Source organism: Megalobrama amblycephala, linkage group LG20 (assembly GCF_018812025.1).
Source record: "Megalobrama amblycephala isolate DHTTF-2021 linkage group LG20, ASM1881202v1, whole genome shotgun sequence".
NCBI classification, from domain to species: domain Eukaryota; kingdom Metazoa; phylum Chordata; class Actinopteri; order Cypriniformes; family Xenocyprididae; genus Megalobrama; species Megalobrama amblycephala.
The window spans coordinates 6,837,405-6,855,503 of record NC_063063.1 but is presented as its reverse complement, the minus strand read 5'-3'; the positions used below and the strand labels follow the sequence as shown (position 1 = coordinate 6,855,503).

The following is an 18,099-nucleotide window of genomic DNA, read 5'->3' as shown; positions in this document are numbered from 1 at the left end:
TCTATTAAGATAGCACAGCTATGTAGGAAATCAGTTTCTCACTTAAGAAAGGGGTCAGTTTAGTGTCAACCACAATTATGCCACAGTTGACCAATCAGAATCAAGCATTCCAAGAATTGAATTGTTTGCATTTAAAGCATTTACTTGCATAGTCAGCTGAATACTGGCTTACATTGATCAAGCTGAACTAAGGTGTGTGAAAGGAGGCATCATGAAGTGTTCAGAGCCGTATAGAGTTCATGCACTCATTGTGAATAATGTAATACTTCTATATTGTGTCAGGCGCTGATGGACGGCTGTGTTCAGACCGCTGGCTAATGTGAGCTGACTGCTGTTCATTAGTCCGGGCCAGATCTGCTGGGACGCCTGCCGTCTCTTGAGCTGGAGTTAATGAGCTTTTGTGCCTCAAACGCCATAGTTATCTTACACTGTGCTGCAAGCCAGTCAGGACAGGGATGTTTCAGTAATGATAATCAGTCCTAATGGGCTTTAAATGAGCAAAGAGTAGCACTGTACAACAGCAAGGTGATGATGATCTTGTGATCGGCTCATGGATCAGGACATACGTCACAAAGTCTCTGATGTCATGCCTACAGTTTGTCTTATGAGGTTTGCTGTGTATTACAAACAAACTGGAAAGCACTTGTGACAATTGCAAGCTCCAATCATATTGCTCGACTGGTACGTCAGGGTTCAAAGCTTTTTATCTGTCCGCTGGAACACAAAATAGTGTTTAAAAGGTACTTGGTTGATGACATGAGCACTTCTGACTCTGAGGATGAACTAATCATTGGCTTTGCTGATAATTATCAGGTTAGTGACATCAAATCTTTTGAAAATAGTTAAAGTGAGAGTGTTTTGTTTGAAGCATTTAGTAGTAAGTAAAAATACTTTAGATTCAAAAGTAATGTTCGAACTCATTCTTGGACTCAGTGTGGTAAACAGTGGTCTTCTGGGTGTTTGTGTGTGTTTGTACGGTTGTGTGGTTCTCTGGAGATCTGTCAGAGCTTTAATCCAGATGTACACCGTGTGTTAGACCACATCTCACAGAATCATGTGTTGTACAGATCTAGAGGTTTGCACAGGAGCACAGAGCAACAGACACAGCTGGACTGGCCCACAGATGCTTTATATGTATGTGTGTGTAGAAAAGAGAATTTAGATCTGAGAGAAGAATAATTTGTTTGCAGATGTCAGATATTTTGAAAAAAAAGATGTGAAGATGTGATGTTTTTATATGTCATTTTCAGCAAAATCAAGACACCTTGAGTTAGTGGGTGAATCCCATCTCAAGTAATGACACAAACTGTGATACATACGGTGTTCCTTTAAGTAACCATGAAATCAAAATTGACAATTCTTATTTTTTATGCATTTTTGCTGCACAACCTGTCACTCACATGAGGTAGACCAATAGCAAACCACAACCATCCAACCATCCAATCAATTCTTAAAGGACAAAAAGCAAGTCCCGCTCCTCATTTTTTATGTCCAAGAAGCCATTTCACTTGGATATACGTTATAGGCAAGAAAAGACTATCGCAGCTTCTGTTTCTGTTTGAACTTTAATAGCAACCCAAAACATACGTCAGTATTGATTGACCTGTACTGGAGAGGTCAACACCTTGCTGTCATCCTATCTACACAGAAAATCTCTTGAGCCTGTAACACAGGAAGACAACATACAGTAAGGGGTGAATTCACTATGTGGCACCATTGTTGTGCGCTGTATTTCAGCACCAAACCATGCGCCTAACTGAAAAACCACTCGCAGCTTAACATAACCAGCTTGTAATACCAAATGCATAACATATGCAGTGTAATTGTTTTGCTTCGTTTTCCATTGATCACCATGGCAGTTACTGATTAGAGAATTCTACTAGTTGGTGTCTTTCAGACTTTGGGCCCTATTTTAACGATCTAAACGCAAAGTGTAAAGCGCACGGCGCAGGTGCACTCAGGGCGTGTCCAAATCCACTTTTGCTATTTTAACGACGGAAAAACGGTCCGTGCGCGGGGGCGCATTTTTAAAATGGGTTGTCCCTATTCTCTTAATGAGTAATGGGCGTAACATTCAATAAACCAATCAGAGTGTCATCTCCCATTCCCTTTAAGAGCAAGATGTGCTCGCGCCATGGCGGATTGCTATTTACATGGCGTACACGCGATGAGTCAGTTAATATACATGTGTGTGTATTGGCACGATTCTTCAATTAATTAGCCAATTTCGTTCATCATTATAAGTAGTAATAGGCTGAATTGAAAATAGGTAGCCTAATTCTAATACACGCAATGACTATTCATCATTACATTTTTATATTTATGTAGACTACACAATAATATTCTTTTACACTGTAATCCTTTTGTTTTTAATATTTGGCATGTTTGTGTGATGCGCATCCCTGTGTGTAATAAAAAAAAGTCAACGCGCACTGTGGACGCGCACAGAGGCGCAGTTTCTACCAACGCTCTCTAACAAAAAAAATATTGCGCCATTGACTTTAGACTTTAGACCAGGTTTGAGTTGGTCTATGGCGCAGTCTATTTTCAGCTCCTTAAAATAGCAATGCGCCGGCAATGCGCCTGAACACACCTCTTTTTTAGACCAGCACGCCCATGGGCGCACTAACTGGCGCAAATGCATTTACTAATTTAAGGACGTGGAGCTGAACGGGAAAACGCGAATGGCGCCGGACGCAAACTAGCAAACACACTTGCGTTGCGCCTTGCGTCGCATTGCGGCGGGTGTATTATAGGGCCCATTGTCTCAATGTATTTTTGCGAACCAAATTTAAAGGGGACTGAGGCAATCACAAATTTGTGTACAGATTATGGAGCTAATCACACATTTTTTTAGGGGGCTGAGTAGAATTTTAGGGGGGGGTGAAGCCCCCCTAAAAAGGGCCTAGCGATGCCCCCGGTGTTGGTGTTTGGAGTGGTGGATTCAAAGGGGACAGTGTGTACTCACTGAGGGGGACAACTGATTGTCTAGAAGGATTTAGCCTTGTTTTTAAACATTGGCCACTAATTGTCTAAATGGATGAAGTGGAAATGGAGAGGTCTTGGCAGGAAGTGCTCCTTTAAACGGGCAGTGAGTAAGAAATGAATTCTAGCAGATGTATGTTGTGTTGATGCAGATGTTCACCGCTCACGCGTTTCCAGAGTTAAAAAGAAAAAAAAAAGAGTTAAACAATGAATGGTAAAATACATATAGGAATATAGATAAGTTACCTTGTGTGTCAGATCACGTCTTCTCATACTGTGTGTTTGTGTGAAGGCAAACTCTATTTCAGGGCTCATGTCCCCTCTGCAGTGAAGTTGGGTTGCTATGGCAACACTGCACTACTGAGACATGTAGATCCTCAACTTGTGTCCCACTGTATATAATCACAGTTTTTTGAGGTCTGCGTTCAGTAAACAAACATGAGAATCTTTCTATGACATTCAGTGGATTGGCAATCGATTTGATGATTTGATACTGGTCTCTGGTTTGTGTTCTATTGACCAATAATAGCAAATCTCTCTTTATCACAAATGCCTTTTCGCATTATTTAAAGGAGATTTGTGTATTTTTTGTTAAAATACTTTCTCTTACTTGTAGAGGCAACTGTAAATACACAAAGTGTCAACTCTGTTGCTGTTGCTTTATCAAAACGTTGTTTTGTTTTTGCGAGAATCCAGTCAACCTGACACATAAACATTTGGCCAATAGTGTGAGTTCGGGGTGGGACTTTCTAGTTGTTTTACCAATGGCAGACGGAAAGTGTTTGGGAAACATGTTTGAAAAAAAAAGTTATTATTTCATTACCCTTTTCTAACTCCACTTCCCTTTACTGTTACTTTAATTTTTAGAATGTTTGAAAGAAATTAATTGGAATGAATTAAATGAATGATTTTTCCAGTTAAATGGTTAAATATTATTCTTACTTGGGCTGTAATGAAGTGATATTGCACATTATCTTTCATTTGTCTTCAAAGATTTTTTTTTTTAAATTACAAAAGATAAATGAGGGCTGACACATACATTAATGTTCAAATGTTTGTGTTCTGTAAGATTTTTTTTCATATTTTTGAAAAAAGTTACTTAGGGGCTGTTTACACGACACCATTTTCAGCTAAAAACGGAAAACTTTTTATGCATTTTGGCCGTTCGTTTACACGACAACAGCATTTTGGGGGCCTGAAAACGCAAACTTTTGAAAACGGGTTTCAAAGTGCAAGTTTTTGAAAACGCTACCATTGTCATCTCCATGTAAACTTCAAAAATGTGAATCTGTGAAAATGGTGACGTCATGCACATGCATATTACATGTTTAGTCCATCAACCTTATATTTCAACATGTTTTCTGTGAATGTGCAAGACTTCCAATTTATTAGCCGCTATAGGGCAATAATGAGAAGAATATCAAAGTGCAGTAAACTGTAAAAATAAGGTGGGATAGGCATGTGCGTTTGGCGCAAGAGCCCTGTAAAAGAATGTCTTTCTTTACAAAGTGACATCGTCTACTGCTTCTCTGGCAAGCGTAATAGAAAAAAAAAGAAAAAACTTTTCCATTTTTAGTTCATCGTTGTCATGTAAACGTATCCGTATGCTCATTATGAACTTGTGGGACGTGTTCATTTGTTAACGTAATGAGCTACACAGGTGCTTAATCTGCTGGGACACCTGTGTGAACTTGAGGGGAACTTATGACTGATAAATTCAACCCACTCTCATTAGAAAAACGTACCCGTGGGAACGTTTTCGTGAGTCGCAAAATACGTACCAATACGTACATATCACTGCAGTTTTGATGTGAAATGTCCACTGAGTGGCGCTAAAAGCATGTTCATTTTTTTTGCCGGAACAGATAAACGTGAATATGGTACGTTTTTATGACGTTGGAATCACTGCAGTTCTGATTTGACATTTGCACTCCATTGCGTTTTAAAATAACGTCCCACCAACACTAAACCTACCCGATAGTGTTAACAAAAACAAATGTGACATAAAAAGCATCTGTAATCGTGCTGTTTTAGCTTGTTTAGATCTCTCTTTGAGCTCTTTTACTGGCGCCTTTCACAGTATTCGTACCTAAGGCTTCTTTGTCTTAAGTACAAACCAGCTGAGCTACCGAGCAAGCTTGATTTGTTAAGGCAGGAACACACCAAGCCGACGGTCGGCCGTCGGACAGTTTTTCTTCGTCGGCCGACTACGCTTTCTCAGTGTAATCCGCACCGTCGGCTGAAGTTGGTCCTTGTCGGCCTTTTTCGGCCGATTCGAAATGTTGAATCGGCGTTGGAGCTCGTCAGTCCGTCGGGCCATCTGATCATTCTGATTGGCTGTTCAGCTACTGCCGCCTGCTGTTTCAGAAAGGAATTTCATCTCACGCAGGCGCAGAACTGACGTGCTGCTTGGCCGTTGGCTGTTTAGCGTTGGTTTGGTGTGTCAGGGCAACTTTGGACACAGACGCTGCCGACGTGAGCCAACCCCGCAGTCTGCTTTCGTCGCCACTAGTTCGTCGGCGTCGGCGTCGGCTTGGTGTGTTCCGGCCTTTAGAAAAGCGAAACATATGGAGCTGGTTAAGCGATGCAAAGTCCAAAATATATTCATTTACAGATCGTGCACTTTGGTAAAAAAGCGTTTCGAAGTCATAACATAATATTGTGCAAGAAGACGTGAAGACGAGTCTTTATTAATCCATAATCTGACCCCGTAATTGTAACTGTGTATGAAAATGATTAAAAGCACTTGCAGTTTTACTGCCTCTAGTGTTCATTTCTGTTGGAAACTGCAGTGATATGTAGGCATTGTGTGTATTTTGGCGACTTGTGAAAACGTTCCCACAGGTACGTATTTCCATGAGACCAGGTTGGATAAATTACCTAGAGACCAATGATTGAAAATGTCTGTATATCCTCTCTGGGTAAGTGACTCAGCAACAATGTTTTACCATAAAATCTAAACACAGATGCATTACTGGTGCACAAATGACACAGTTCAGGTTAAATGAACTTTTTTGACAGCATAATATAATATCTAGTTCCTATAGCTTTGATCATTTTCCATTTGAACTGGGAATAGATGAGGCAATTTCAAAATCCACAGTGAAATACTGTCAGTGGCATTGATTTAATTAATGGGATGGGTGACTGGAAGGGTACGAGGGTAGGAATGTGTGTGTGGCGAGGGGGGCTGGGGTTGGCTGGTGCTGGTGGTGTAATGTTGCTGATGCGGGCAGAGACTGCTGCAACCTCCCAGAGCAACACGAGCAAGAGAGAGAGAGATAAAAGACAGGGGCAAACTAGTCCAGTCTAGTCCAGAGGCACCGAGGTGCTGATTGGCAGAGCCCGGATCAGGGCAACACTGCAACCGCTCATAATACCTGGGGAAATGCCCCCAAATCCCCCTTAAGCTGGGCTGCTGTACTCCAGCATGGCTGACTGGCTCCTAACAGTAGCGGTGGGTTGAGTTGTGCTGAATCTGGCTGCCTGTGCCGGTGTATTTGTGCAGCGGAGGGGACGGGAGGGGGGTGCGTAAAAAGAGCTGATAAGCAGGATGACAATAAGACTCGAGCAGGACAGATTCCAGTCGGGGAGGCCTGCCGCACGGAGGGGCCCGCTGCTATTTCGGTCCACCAGATCATGATTACACTCAGCCAGGAGAGAGACCACTAGTGCCTACAAATATGGTAAGTGCCGTCCCATCCGAGCAAGTATGTGGAGCTGGTTGGAGCAGAGGGTGACAGCTGGGAATGGGAGTAGGCTAACGGTGCTAATGTCCCGCATCCGTATTGATGATAAAGTGGATTTATGTGGTGTGTAGGGTAGAGTAATGCTACTGGATTGCTGCCGGGACGTTCCAACTCGTTTTTCACATAGTATCGTAGTATCTCAAAGTTGACAAGGACATGCGTTTTCAGCTTTAATGCACCTCCGGAGTGGCCCATTCTAAACTCTAAACTCATCGATTACCGGGATCGTTCAAGACTGCAGGGTGAAAATTACAATGGAGGATGGAGTAGATGTAGAAACAGTAAGTTCCACTTTGAAACAACATAAAAAAGCAGTTGATCTTGTTTGGGGTTAGTGAATGAGATGGTCAAAGGGTGGTTTTGCTGAGTATTTGATGGTGTGGTGTTTTCGGCGCATGGTTGGAGCGTTGGAGTGGTGCATTGCTTGAAAGGGCTCCGGTTTCATCTGACAGTGTTACAGGAAGGCGTTGGGATTAGATATGCACATTTTTAATTTAAATTGATATTTGAACTTGTGAGCTCAACTGTTGAGTTCATTAAGTGCAGGGGCTGATTTTGTGAATCGGATTGTGCATCAGGTTCTGGGAGTGGGAGTTGGAGTGGAACTGTCATGTTATGTTGTGGACTGACTGACATGGTTCTCTGTGATAGTGGATGACCGATGTTTGACCTATACAGTATATATATATACGGTGACTTAAAGGGTTAGTTCACTAAAAAATGACATTTCTGTCAATAATTACTCACCCTCATGTCTTTCCAAACCTGTAAGACGATCTTCAGAACACTAATCATTTTTGATGAAATCCAGGGTTTTTTTTTTTATCCGCCATAGAAAGCAACATAATTACCACATTCAAGGTCCTGTAAAGTAGTAAAGACATAGTTAAAATAGTCAACGTGACTATAGTGGTTCAACCTTAATGTTATGAAGGGACAAGAATACTTTTTGTGCGCAAAAATGAAACCAAAATTACGACTTTATTCAACAATTTCTTCTCTACCCTGTCATTCTCCTACACTGTGATAGTGTGAGAGACATTGAATAAAGTAATCAAATGTAAAATAATAATGGATAGTCTTCACTTCCTTATTAAAGTTACAAAAAATATTCAGTCAAGAGCAGTGAATAATTTTTTGTTTGTCTCTTGTTGTTTGATTAACATTTAAAACACAGATAGCATCAGAAATATTAGGCTGCTGTCACTTTAATACATAATGCACGGATCCAGTATACTGATACTGGTACACATTTTTCTCTACTGTTTACGTTCACTGAAGCCATAACTGACTACTGACCAGGGTACTCGCTGAGTCGGGCATTTTTGACATATTTTTTTTTGTAAATGTGTCCGTTCAAGCACAATAAGACGTGAAAGAGAGCTCATTTCAGTATTTGTGCGCTGTCTGAGGCACAGATTTTTTTCGTGTGCGCACGAAAAACTTTCCATAGGGCGTGCAAGTAATGAATTGAGTTCCCTTTTGCGTCTTCTTGCACTTTGATATTTAAATTGCCATGAATTAAGCTCTTGTGACAATGCACTGCTGGCCTGTCAACAAGATTTAATTAACAAAGTTGTCAGTCCCACTTTATATTAGGTGTCCCTAACTACTATGTACTTACATCAAAAATTTACTTATTGTTTTCATATTGTATTGCAAAACACTTTTGCTGCTATTGAAGTGGGATACGGGTAAGATTAGAGACAGGTTTGGTGGTATGGGTAGGTTTAAGGGTGGGTCAAGGTGTAAAGGAAGTGTCAACAGTGTAAATTATAGATGTAATGGCATGAATTAATTACAGATGTAATTACATGCAGGTATTTTGTAAAAACATGTATGTACACAATAAGTGCATTGTATCAAATGATTCATTTAAATGTACATAGTAGTTAAGGCCACTTAATATAAAGTGGGACCAAATTGTCTAACTTAGTGCAAACTTTGATGCAGTTTCTCTGGTCACATTCCAATTAAATTATATATTTAAACAAAACTGCTTCACTACTTATTAATATTAAACTTTTGTTTGCTACATCAGTCATGTGGTGCAACCAACATGTAGAAACATGCAGAAAAAATAGGAAATGATATCATAGAGAAACCCCTGCAGAACCTCATAACTGTGTGTCAAGGTCAATAAGCCTCTTACAACATAATTTGACCTTTTTATGATAAAGCAAGTCTAGTTCAAGTTGTAAAATGTCATGTAGTGCAACTCCCAAAAAATTATATGATAATTATTAATTAATTATTCATGATATTGATAAAAAACTTTTAGCATGAAATATGAATTCGAAAACTTTTTGAAAATAATAATAAAGATGTGTACACTCACATGTAATCAAGTTGTAAGGTCATTACATATCAACTTTCTTAACCATATGAAATTAACATTTCATAAAAACAAAAAGTACATTTCTAAACACTTGTAATATGTGTTTTAAAAAGATTTCTTTATCAGCTCTTATATGTCATTGACTCTAATACAAATAATCTCAAAATGGCCAAATATCATCAAATATTTGTTCTGTTCTGGCCAGTATATTGGTCTATCATTATTCTGTAGCATAGTCTTTTTACAGTTGTCAGTTGTTTATCTGATTTGTTGTTATGCAGTTGTCAGTGTGAACTAACTTTGTAGGCCGCTCTCCCACGGTTTGGCCTGCATGAGGATTTCCTCAAAGAATTTACAACGTCTTATTGCAATGCATCTCGACAGCTGCATCCCATACACCTCACAAATTGTCTGAGAGGAACACTAATTTTTAGTATACACTCTTGACCATACTAGTTGCCCTCCCAGTCACTGGTTAAATTGGCAAATTTTTTGTTGAGCATTGTAACATGTTCCTTATTGTGCCAGATTTATTAGTGCACTTTGTATAAGAATTGATAGATTTGAAGGAAATATAACCACTTGAATACATCAAGAGACTCCTGAGGGAAAATTTGACCTTAAACCTCCAAAAAGTGGGCTCAAAAATGGTTGCAGGCAGTTTTTCATAAGGGGGTCTGGACTGCAATGTTTAACTTTTCATGATCCGATCAATTCCCATGGTAAAAGCATTCCTGCCCTACATTTTATCCTCTTATTGAATATACACTTTCACTCTGAATTTGACGGGGGGGGATGGACGGGGGGGTTAAAGTCAAAATTATAAATATACTATCAGTCAAACAATGGAAATATTTTTTTTTTTAAAGAATGCTCACCAATTTAAAAAAAAATACAGTAAAAACAGTTATAATGTGATATATTTGAAAGAGTATACATTTAAAAAAGAAGATGGTCTGTTTGCATAGAGGGATGTGAACACCTACACTTTTATTTTCATGCTCCCTGCTTGATGAGATTTGAAGGTCCTAACGCTTTATCGTCATGAAGCGTGACACAGGACGCCGTTTCATTCTGCGGTCTTGCTCTATCTGCACTCTACACTGAAGAGCGTCAGGAATGAGGACAGATACATCACACACTCAGCTCTCTTCATGCATGTGCTGTTATCTGAGCATGCTGCGATTGTGTGCGCGTGTGTGCAGTGTCAATTGACAGCTTTTCTCTATGGCTTAAAACACTGCACTCACTCGCCACCCTGCAGGCAAGTCGCATTATAAAGACAAACAACGACGTGGGTGTGTGTGTGTGTGTGTGTAAAACAATCAGTGTATGTGCTCATCCGACTGTTGGCTGCAAAGGGAACATTCCTGACTGGTTAATTGCATTATCTCCAATCATTTTTCCTCATGTTTTACTTGTCATATGGATAATGTAGGCCAGCTAGATACAGATCATGGCTTGTATAAGTTGTACTTGTCCTATATCCTGATATACATTCACATTAATTTGCATTCATAATTATGGCAAATTAGCATTAGAGATCTGTATATTTTTTAATCTTACTGACTGTAATTGGTCTCGTTGTGCGTGTATGTTAGCCTGTGTTCCTGTAAGGCTTGTGCTGGGCTTCTGCTAATGCTGACTGATGATCAGCCCTGATAAAAACCCATTTCCATTCGGCACTGGGCTGCGGGATAGGACATTTCCTCAATCTGATGATCTGAGCTGTCTGTCAGCCACAGAGTCAGTGTAATGGAGGCAAGCTAGTAAGAGCTGTGCATGTAAACCTCACTCCCCTAGCGACTGATGCTAGAGACTGCAATCTTTAGTGTCCTTGTTAGCACGCCTGCCTCCCATGCCAGAGACGCTGATTCAGATCTCACTCGGAATGGGTCAAGTAGGACCGATTACATTTGGTGCCGTGACCCAGAGAGGAGTGAGGTTTAGGGGGGTGAGTGTAATGGAGGCAAGCTAATAAGAGCTGTGCGTGTAAACCTCACTCCCCAGGCCTCAAGAGGCACTCTGGCGACTGACGCTAGAGACTGCGATCTTTTTTAGCGTCCTTGTTAGCGTGCCTGCCTCCCATCCCAGAGATGCTGGGTCGAATCCCGCTCAGAGCAGGAGTAGGACAGTTGCTGTGTTTCATCCTCTCAGGTTCTTTGGAAATGTAGCTGGCTTCTCAAGTGATGCATCAGTTGAGTTCAATGTTCTCTCTGAGAACAATCCTATTTTCTAAATCTATACACGGAACTGCTGGCCATACCTTGACAGGATATTGAACAAATCATTTTGTATTGAGTTTTACGTATAAACTCTATAAAATGCTGCATAACATCCACTGGTAAATCAAAGGACCTGGTGTCAGATAAATCAATTATGTCTTTAGTAGCTAGAGTTGGCCAATATAGCTTTAAAAATCTTTATATTTTTAAGATTTTGGTAACACTTTACAATAAGGTTCATTAGTTAATCATTAGTTAATGTATTAACTAACATGAACTAACCATGAGCAATACATTTGATACTGTATTTAATAATCTTCGTTAACGTTAGTTAATGAAAATACAGTTGTTCATTGTTTGTTCAAGTTAGTTCAGTGTTTAACTAATGTTAACAAGATTTTAATAATGTATTAGTAAATGTTGAAATTAATATTAACAAAGATTAATAAATGCTGTAGAAGTGCAGTTCATTATTGGTTCATGTTAACTAATGTACAAAGTTGATTCCAAAAAAGTTGGGACACTGTACAAATTGTGAATAAAAACAGAATGCAACGATGTGGAAGTTTCAAATTTCAATTTTTCATTCAGAATACAACATAGATGACATATCAAATGTTTAAACTGAGAAAATGTATAATTTTAAGGGAAAAATAAGTTGATTTTAAATTTCCTGGCATCAACACATCTCAAAAAAGTTGGGACAAGGCCATGTTTACCACTGTGTGGCATCCCCTCTTCTTTTTATAACAGTCTGTAAACGTCTGCGGACTGAGGAGACAAGTTGCTCAAGTTTAGGAATAGGAATGTTGTCCCATTCTTACAGGCTTCTAGTTGCTCAACTGTCTTAGGTCTTTGTCGCATCTTCCTCTTTATGATGCGCCAAATGTTTTCTATGGGTGAAAGATCTGGACTGCAGGCTGGCCATTTCAGTACCCGGATCCTTCTTCTACGCAGCCATGATGTTGTAATTGATGCAGTATGTGGTCTGGCATTGTCATGTTGGAAAATGCAAGGTCTTCCCTGAAAGAGACGACGTCTTGATGGGAGCATATGTTGTTCTAGAACTTGTATATACCTTTCAGCATTGATGGTGCCTTTCCAGATGTGTAAGCTGCCCATGCCACACGCACTCATGCAACCCCATACCATCAGAGATGCAGGCTTCTGAACTGACTTTTTTGGAATGTGTAGCTCTCATGAAATCCAAAATGAGCCAATATTTGGCATGACATTTCAAAAATGTCTCACTTTCAACATTTGATATGTTATCTATATTCTATTGTGAATAAAATATAAGTTCATGAGAATTGTAAATTATTGCATTCCTTTTTTATTCACAATTTGTACAGTGTCCCAACTTTATAGGAATCGGGTTTGTAGTTAACTAATGTTAACTATTGAAACTTATTGTAAAGTGTTACCAAGATTTTTGATGATATTCGACAATACTTTTACATCATGTATTAATCAGAATATAGTAATACATTTTACATTGTATAAATTAACATTTGCTAATATATTATGAATGAAACTAAAAACTAAAAGCATAAGAAATTGTTACATGAAATAAAATAAATGTGAAATAAAATATAAAAAACTTAAAGTACATAAACATTTTGTGTGCTGATGCAAAAGAAGCATTGATTTAATTATGGAGTGAATCATTGAAAGAGACAGTCTAAACTAATTCACAGAAATGAATCAAACTTAATGGAAATTTCAGTTTCTACTACTGAAATTAAAAAAATTGATCTCTATCTGAACACTTGATTACAAGGTGCTCACAAGGTGCTCAAGGAAACATCGTGAAACTACTGTAATGATATAGTCTTAATTGCCAAATAAAAAAACACATTAAAAATGTAGCTGCAAGCAGCAATTAATGGGGCCAAGCACAAAAAAGGCATGATAAGTTATGCAAGCATGGCTGGGAGCATTAGAACAACTGCAACAATAAGTAATTAAAGACCATTTTAGATTATTTTAGGCAAAGCGTGTGAAAATCGTGAATAGAATAGAATTTGTAAAATACAGCCTTGTAAAATGCTGCACTGAATCAAACAAGACAAGTTTTATGATATTTGAGCAAACTGTTCAAAAGTTAGAAGCAAAAATAGCATTTTTCTCTCCCAACCAGTAGGTGGCACTGTGCTGAAACCTTGCAAGTAGCCTCAGGTCATGCTTGCGATGTACATGTACCAAGACTGTGGCTGTGTTCGAAATCGCCTCCTATTCTCTCATTCACTATTCCTTACATTACTCCACTAATATAGTCCACTTGAAGGAGTGAATGAAAATAAGTGGGTGATAGTTTGCATAGTTTGTGCTTGCTGTATAATAATCATTGGAACCTTAGCAAACTGGCAGCTCCAGTAGTAATGAAAAGATTTATCTTGATCTCTGTCATGGAAACTAGCATGTATAAACCTTAATTAAACAATTTAATAATCAATTAAAAAGGAATTAAATACCTGTATGATATTACGCTGTAGCCACATTGAATCAGCGGTTTGGAAAGTGGATGGATGGATGATTCAGCTGTGGGCGCTATCTTCTGTTCATACGCGGGAATTCATTCGACACGTGACTCCCACAGTGCGTTTTGGTTATTCTGTAGCAGTTGTGCATACATTGGTTTTACACTCGTTATTGCAGTGTATTGTGGGATTTAATGAGTGCCCTTGAAAACATCCACTATTTCGGACACCACTACAAATGGCTGTCCCCTCAAATAGTGCCCAATTTAAGGGTGTAGGGGCGATTTCAGACGCAGCCCATGTCTCAATACCCTAAAGCATTGTGGAGATATAGCCTCACATCCATTTTGACATGCTCTTCGTCAAATCAGTTTGCATGTTATACGAAGACGTTTGGGTCTTTCAAAAAGCTTTTAATAACTGCCAGCATGGTCTGAAAATGACCTGAGGCAATTTTGGTGAAGAAAAAAACAAAACAGACAAACCGTCTAGTATGAGTTCGAAAAAGTATTTTTTGGAAAATTCAGAATGATTAAAAATGATCCTTGCTGTTCAAAAGTTATAGATACCAAGATACCAAATTTGCTGTGGTTAATGTTCAGACTATTCTCTATCCATGAGCATCATTTCATCATTTTCCTGCAAGTGGTTCTATGGGCTGCCATAGATTCAAGAGCAGAAGAAGAGGAAGGAGGAGGAATAATAATAAGAGGAACACTAACAGATACAATAGGTGTTTATTGTATATGAATTATTGCAATGTTCATGGTTTCATTTCATTATATATTGCCAGCAAAATTATCTTGAATATATAATAATTATGCAATTTATCTTGTACAGTCCTACTTTCTAATGAACAAAAAGACTTCATGCAGGTTTTGTTGAGGCCTTTCCAGAACATGCTGTGTGATTCCTAGTGATACAGAGAGACAGACAGAGAGAGAGAGAGAGAGAGAGAGAGAGAGAGAGAGAGAGAAATGTTCAAAGGAAACTCCCACACACTGCAGAGGTAGAGCCCACATTACATAGAGAGAGGGTGACATTTCTACATGCTATAGTATCTAGACAGAAGCCAGGGACTGATATTGCTAGAAAAACTGAGAGACTAAAGGAGTATGACATGATTAATGATTAACCCGAATGGAATACTTACACCTTCATTTGTACTTTGTTTGGGTGCATTTTTGTCACTGCCTCCAATGATTTACAATCTTCTATTTAAAGGTGAAGTGTGTAATTTCCAACCTGATCTCATGGGTTATGAAGTATCAATTTCATACGATGTAAATCATACAAAAGCTTACGATTATTAGAAAAAAAGTAAGCATGAAGGTACACCCTCAACCCCACCCCTAAGCATACCCGTCACGTATGTGACGTAAGCAGATTGTACAAAAGCGTACCAATATGATTATTTGAAATCATATGAATTGGCCACCAATTTGCCAAAACGTAAAATAGTTATGAATTGCTATGAGATTGTGTCGGTAATTTATGCACCAATATCATCACAGAACGAAATTTTAAAATCATGACTGTTTTCAAACAGATTTCTTGAACACTCCCCTTAGCTGCCATTGGTCAAACTAACAGATAGTCCCGCCCCAAGCTCATACCATGGGTTGAGCCAATGCAGCTGTTGCTAAGATGTTCAAACAAACAGCATCAGATTTAATTGAGATACAAGATGCGTCTCAAATCACATACTGCCTGAGTAGGTTCTACTGTACATTTAATGAAGAACTTGTGACCAAAAGTATGAATGTGTTGTAGGTATTAAATCTGGATGTACTAAATCCACCATGTTGTGATTATTATGTGACATAGTAGGTCATCTGGGTACTTTCCACCTACTGTTTTAGGAAAATGTCGAATTCAGACATACTTATTTCATATGAACATGAAGGATTTGAAAATCCCCAGTTTTAGTTATGTAGATCCTAGACTAATGGTATGTACAGTAACTGGTTGTGTGAATGGATTCAGATGCAGACACTGTGCTGGTGTGTGTTCATGTGTGTGTCGGGTGTGTCAGGACTACAGCACTGCAGCAGACACACCCTCTGTCTCTCTCTCTCTCTCTCTTTCTCTCTCTCTCTCTCTCTCTCTCTCGCTGTCTCTCTCTTCAGTGTGTAAATATCTGGACACTGAACTGTTGGCACAGACCACACCTTTTTCCCAGATCTACATTTACATGCTCATTTGCACTTGTATCAGCCCTGTGTTAAATTAATGAACTAGTGTTTTTATGACTCCTGATCTTACCTCATTCAAATTTTCATATTCAGAATAAAAATGTTTTAGTGTTTCATCCACTGAGACCTGTTAATATAGAAATGCACACACAGATAGAACACACTAAAGCATGTAAAGCATGTATGCGGAGTATGTGTGGCATTGCACTAGGATAGACTAGGATGTTGTTGTTAAATGCTATGTCATTACAGCTAACAGTGTTGGAATTGCATGTGCATGTGGCTGGATGATCACATACTAGGAGCTTCTAGAAATGTTCCTTCATTTCATGTTTGTAATAAGAATTTGTATTTCTGGCAAACATGGATTGATCTGTTGATTGTTTTTTTCATGATATCTAGGCTACCATGCACATTAAACAACATAAAATTATTTCATTTTTTATTAGAATCATACAGACAAACAATCCATTCATTTTTATCCATTCATTTTTTTACATTATTTTTAAGAATATTTTAACATTTTGCCCTCAAATTCTGCACTGTGAAATTATACATATATTTTTTAACTTTTAATCTAAAAAAATACATTTATATACAATTGTGTAAGTACATATGGTAATATTTGCTCTACTGAATTTAAGCTAAATTGCCATGAAAATAATATCACAGTGGTTCATCACTTTTGGAAAATGCAGTTTTGATGTTTCATATATATATATTTACCAAAATATTTAATTTTATATATATATATATATATATATATATATATATATAAAATTGAGTCACACTGTGTCAAAATTGCATTATAATAGTTTTTTTACCAAAATATTGGTAAAAAAAAACTAAACTAAGCATTTACAAACTTTATAAACACTATAAACATATGTGTTAGTTCCCCTAACTCCAAAATAAATATTTTACATTTCTTTTAAGAACAATATAGGGGTGAATCACATTTCTTTGTGAGATTCACGATTTCACTGGTTCACCAAATGCACCTGCAAAACCACATTTCCAAAAGGGGGAAAAGAAAATATGTTGAGGAGAATGGAAAAGACCAACACGCTCGGCTCGTGTAATTCCAGTATGAATATTCAGGTTTATGGTGTCTTCACTCTGCCTGGATGAAATCATCCATTACTGCTCCTCATGCATGTGTGAATATCTCTGGAATCCCTCTCTCAGGGAAACACTGCTTCAAGCTCTGTGACATTTCCTTGCTGTTCTTTCTCAGGCCCTCTTTTACATAACAACAGCTAGTTTATTTACTGTTTATTTGTGTTTCTGTTATGACAAATGTCAGATAGCCAATCAGACACAGGAGAGGCAGCTGGAATCTTGGCAATGACCTGCTGGACGATCAGCCATTAGTGTAGAGATCTGAGGTGCACTTCACTTCTGTTTTTTAGAGTTAGATTTACTGAAGAACACGTGAGTGGAGAGCACTCTGCACATTGCTATGTGGTTGCTAGGGCACTGCTATGTCCATCAATCTCTTTCTTTTACCTTTGTGGTTTTTTGCTTAAATGCAGTAAAGATGCTAGGGGTTGGATTTTGTTATCTGTTCTTTTTCGAGGACTTCTTTCTTCCTCTTGAAAATTGAAAGTGTCAGCACATGGTGTTATTGGTACCTCTAGATAAGTCAGGGTTTGTGAAGAAGACGATCTGATTGTTATTTCTCTCTCTTGCAGACTGACAGTAATGCCAGTTACCTCAGAGCGGCCCGGGCTGGAAACCTTGAGAAAAGCCCTTGATTACATAAAGTCTGGCGTGGACATCAACATCTGCAACCAGGTCTTACATCTTTCTTTTTGTAAAATTAACATTTAAATTTGATATTTGGCATCATAAAATATGTTTGTAGGCACTGTACATTACAATTCAAAAGTTTGGGGTCAAGAAGACATTTGTTTTAAAATATATTAATACTTTTATTCTGCAAGGATGCATTAAATTGATCAATATTGACAGTAAAGACATCTATAATGTCACAAAAAAATTCCAATTCAAATAAATGCTGTACTTTTGAACTTTTATTCATCAAAGAATCCTGAAAAAAAACGTGAAGCAAGGCTTCCACAAAAATATTAAGCATCACAACTGTTAATATTAAAAAATATTTCT

The 18,099-nt window shown here is 38.3% G+C and overlaps 1 protein-coding gene across 1 annotated transcript in view; it reads left to right on the top strand.

The window, feature by feature from the left end:
- The window catches only part of LOC125255081 (ankyrin-3-like), a 166,327-nt gene that overhangs the window by 92,135 nt on the left and 56,093 nt on the right, over positions 1 to 18,099 (top strand). The window contains exon 2 of the mRNA XM_048170037.1: positions 17,667 to 17,769. Within this exon, the coding sequence (XP_048025994.1) occupies positions 17,667 to 17,769 (103 nt within the window). The remainder of the gene's footprint in view (positions 1 to 17,666; positions 17,770 to 18,099) is intronic.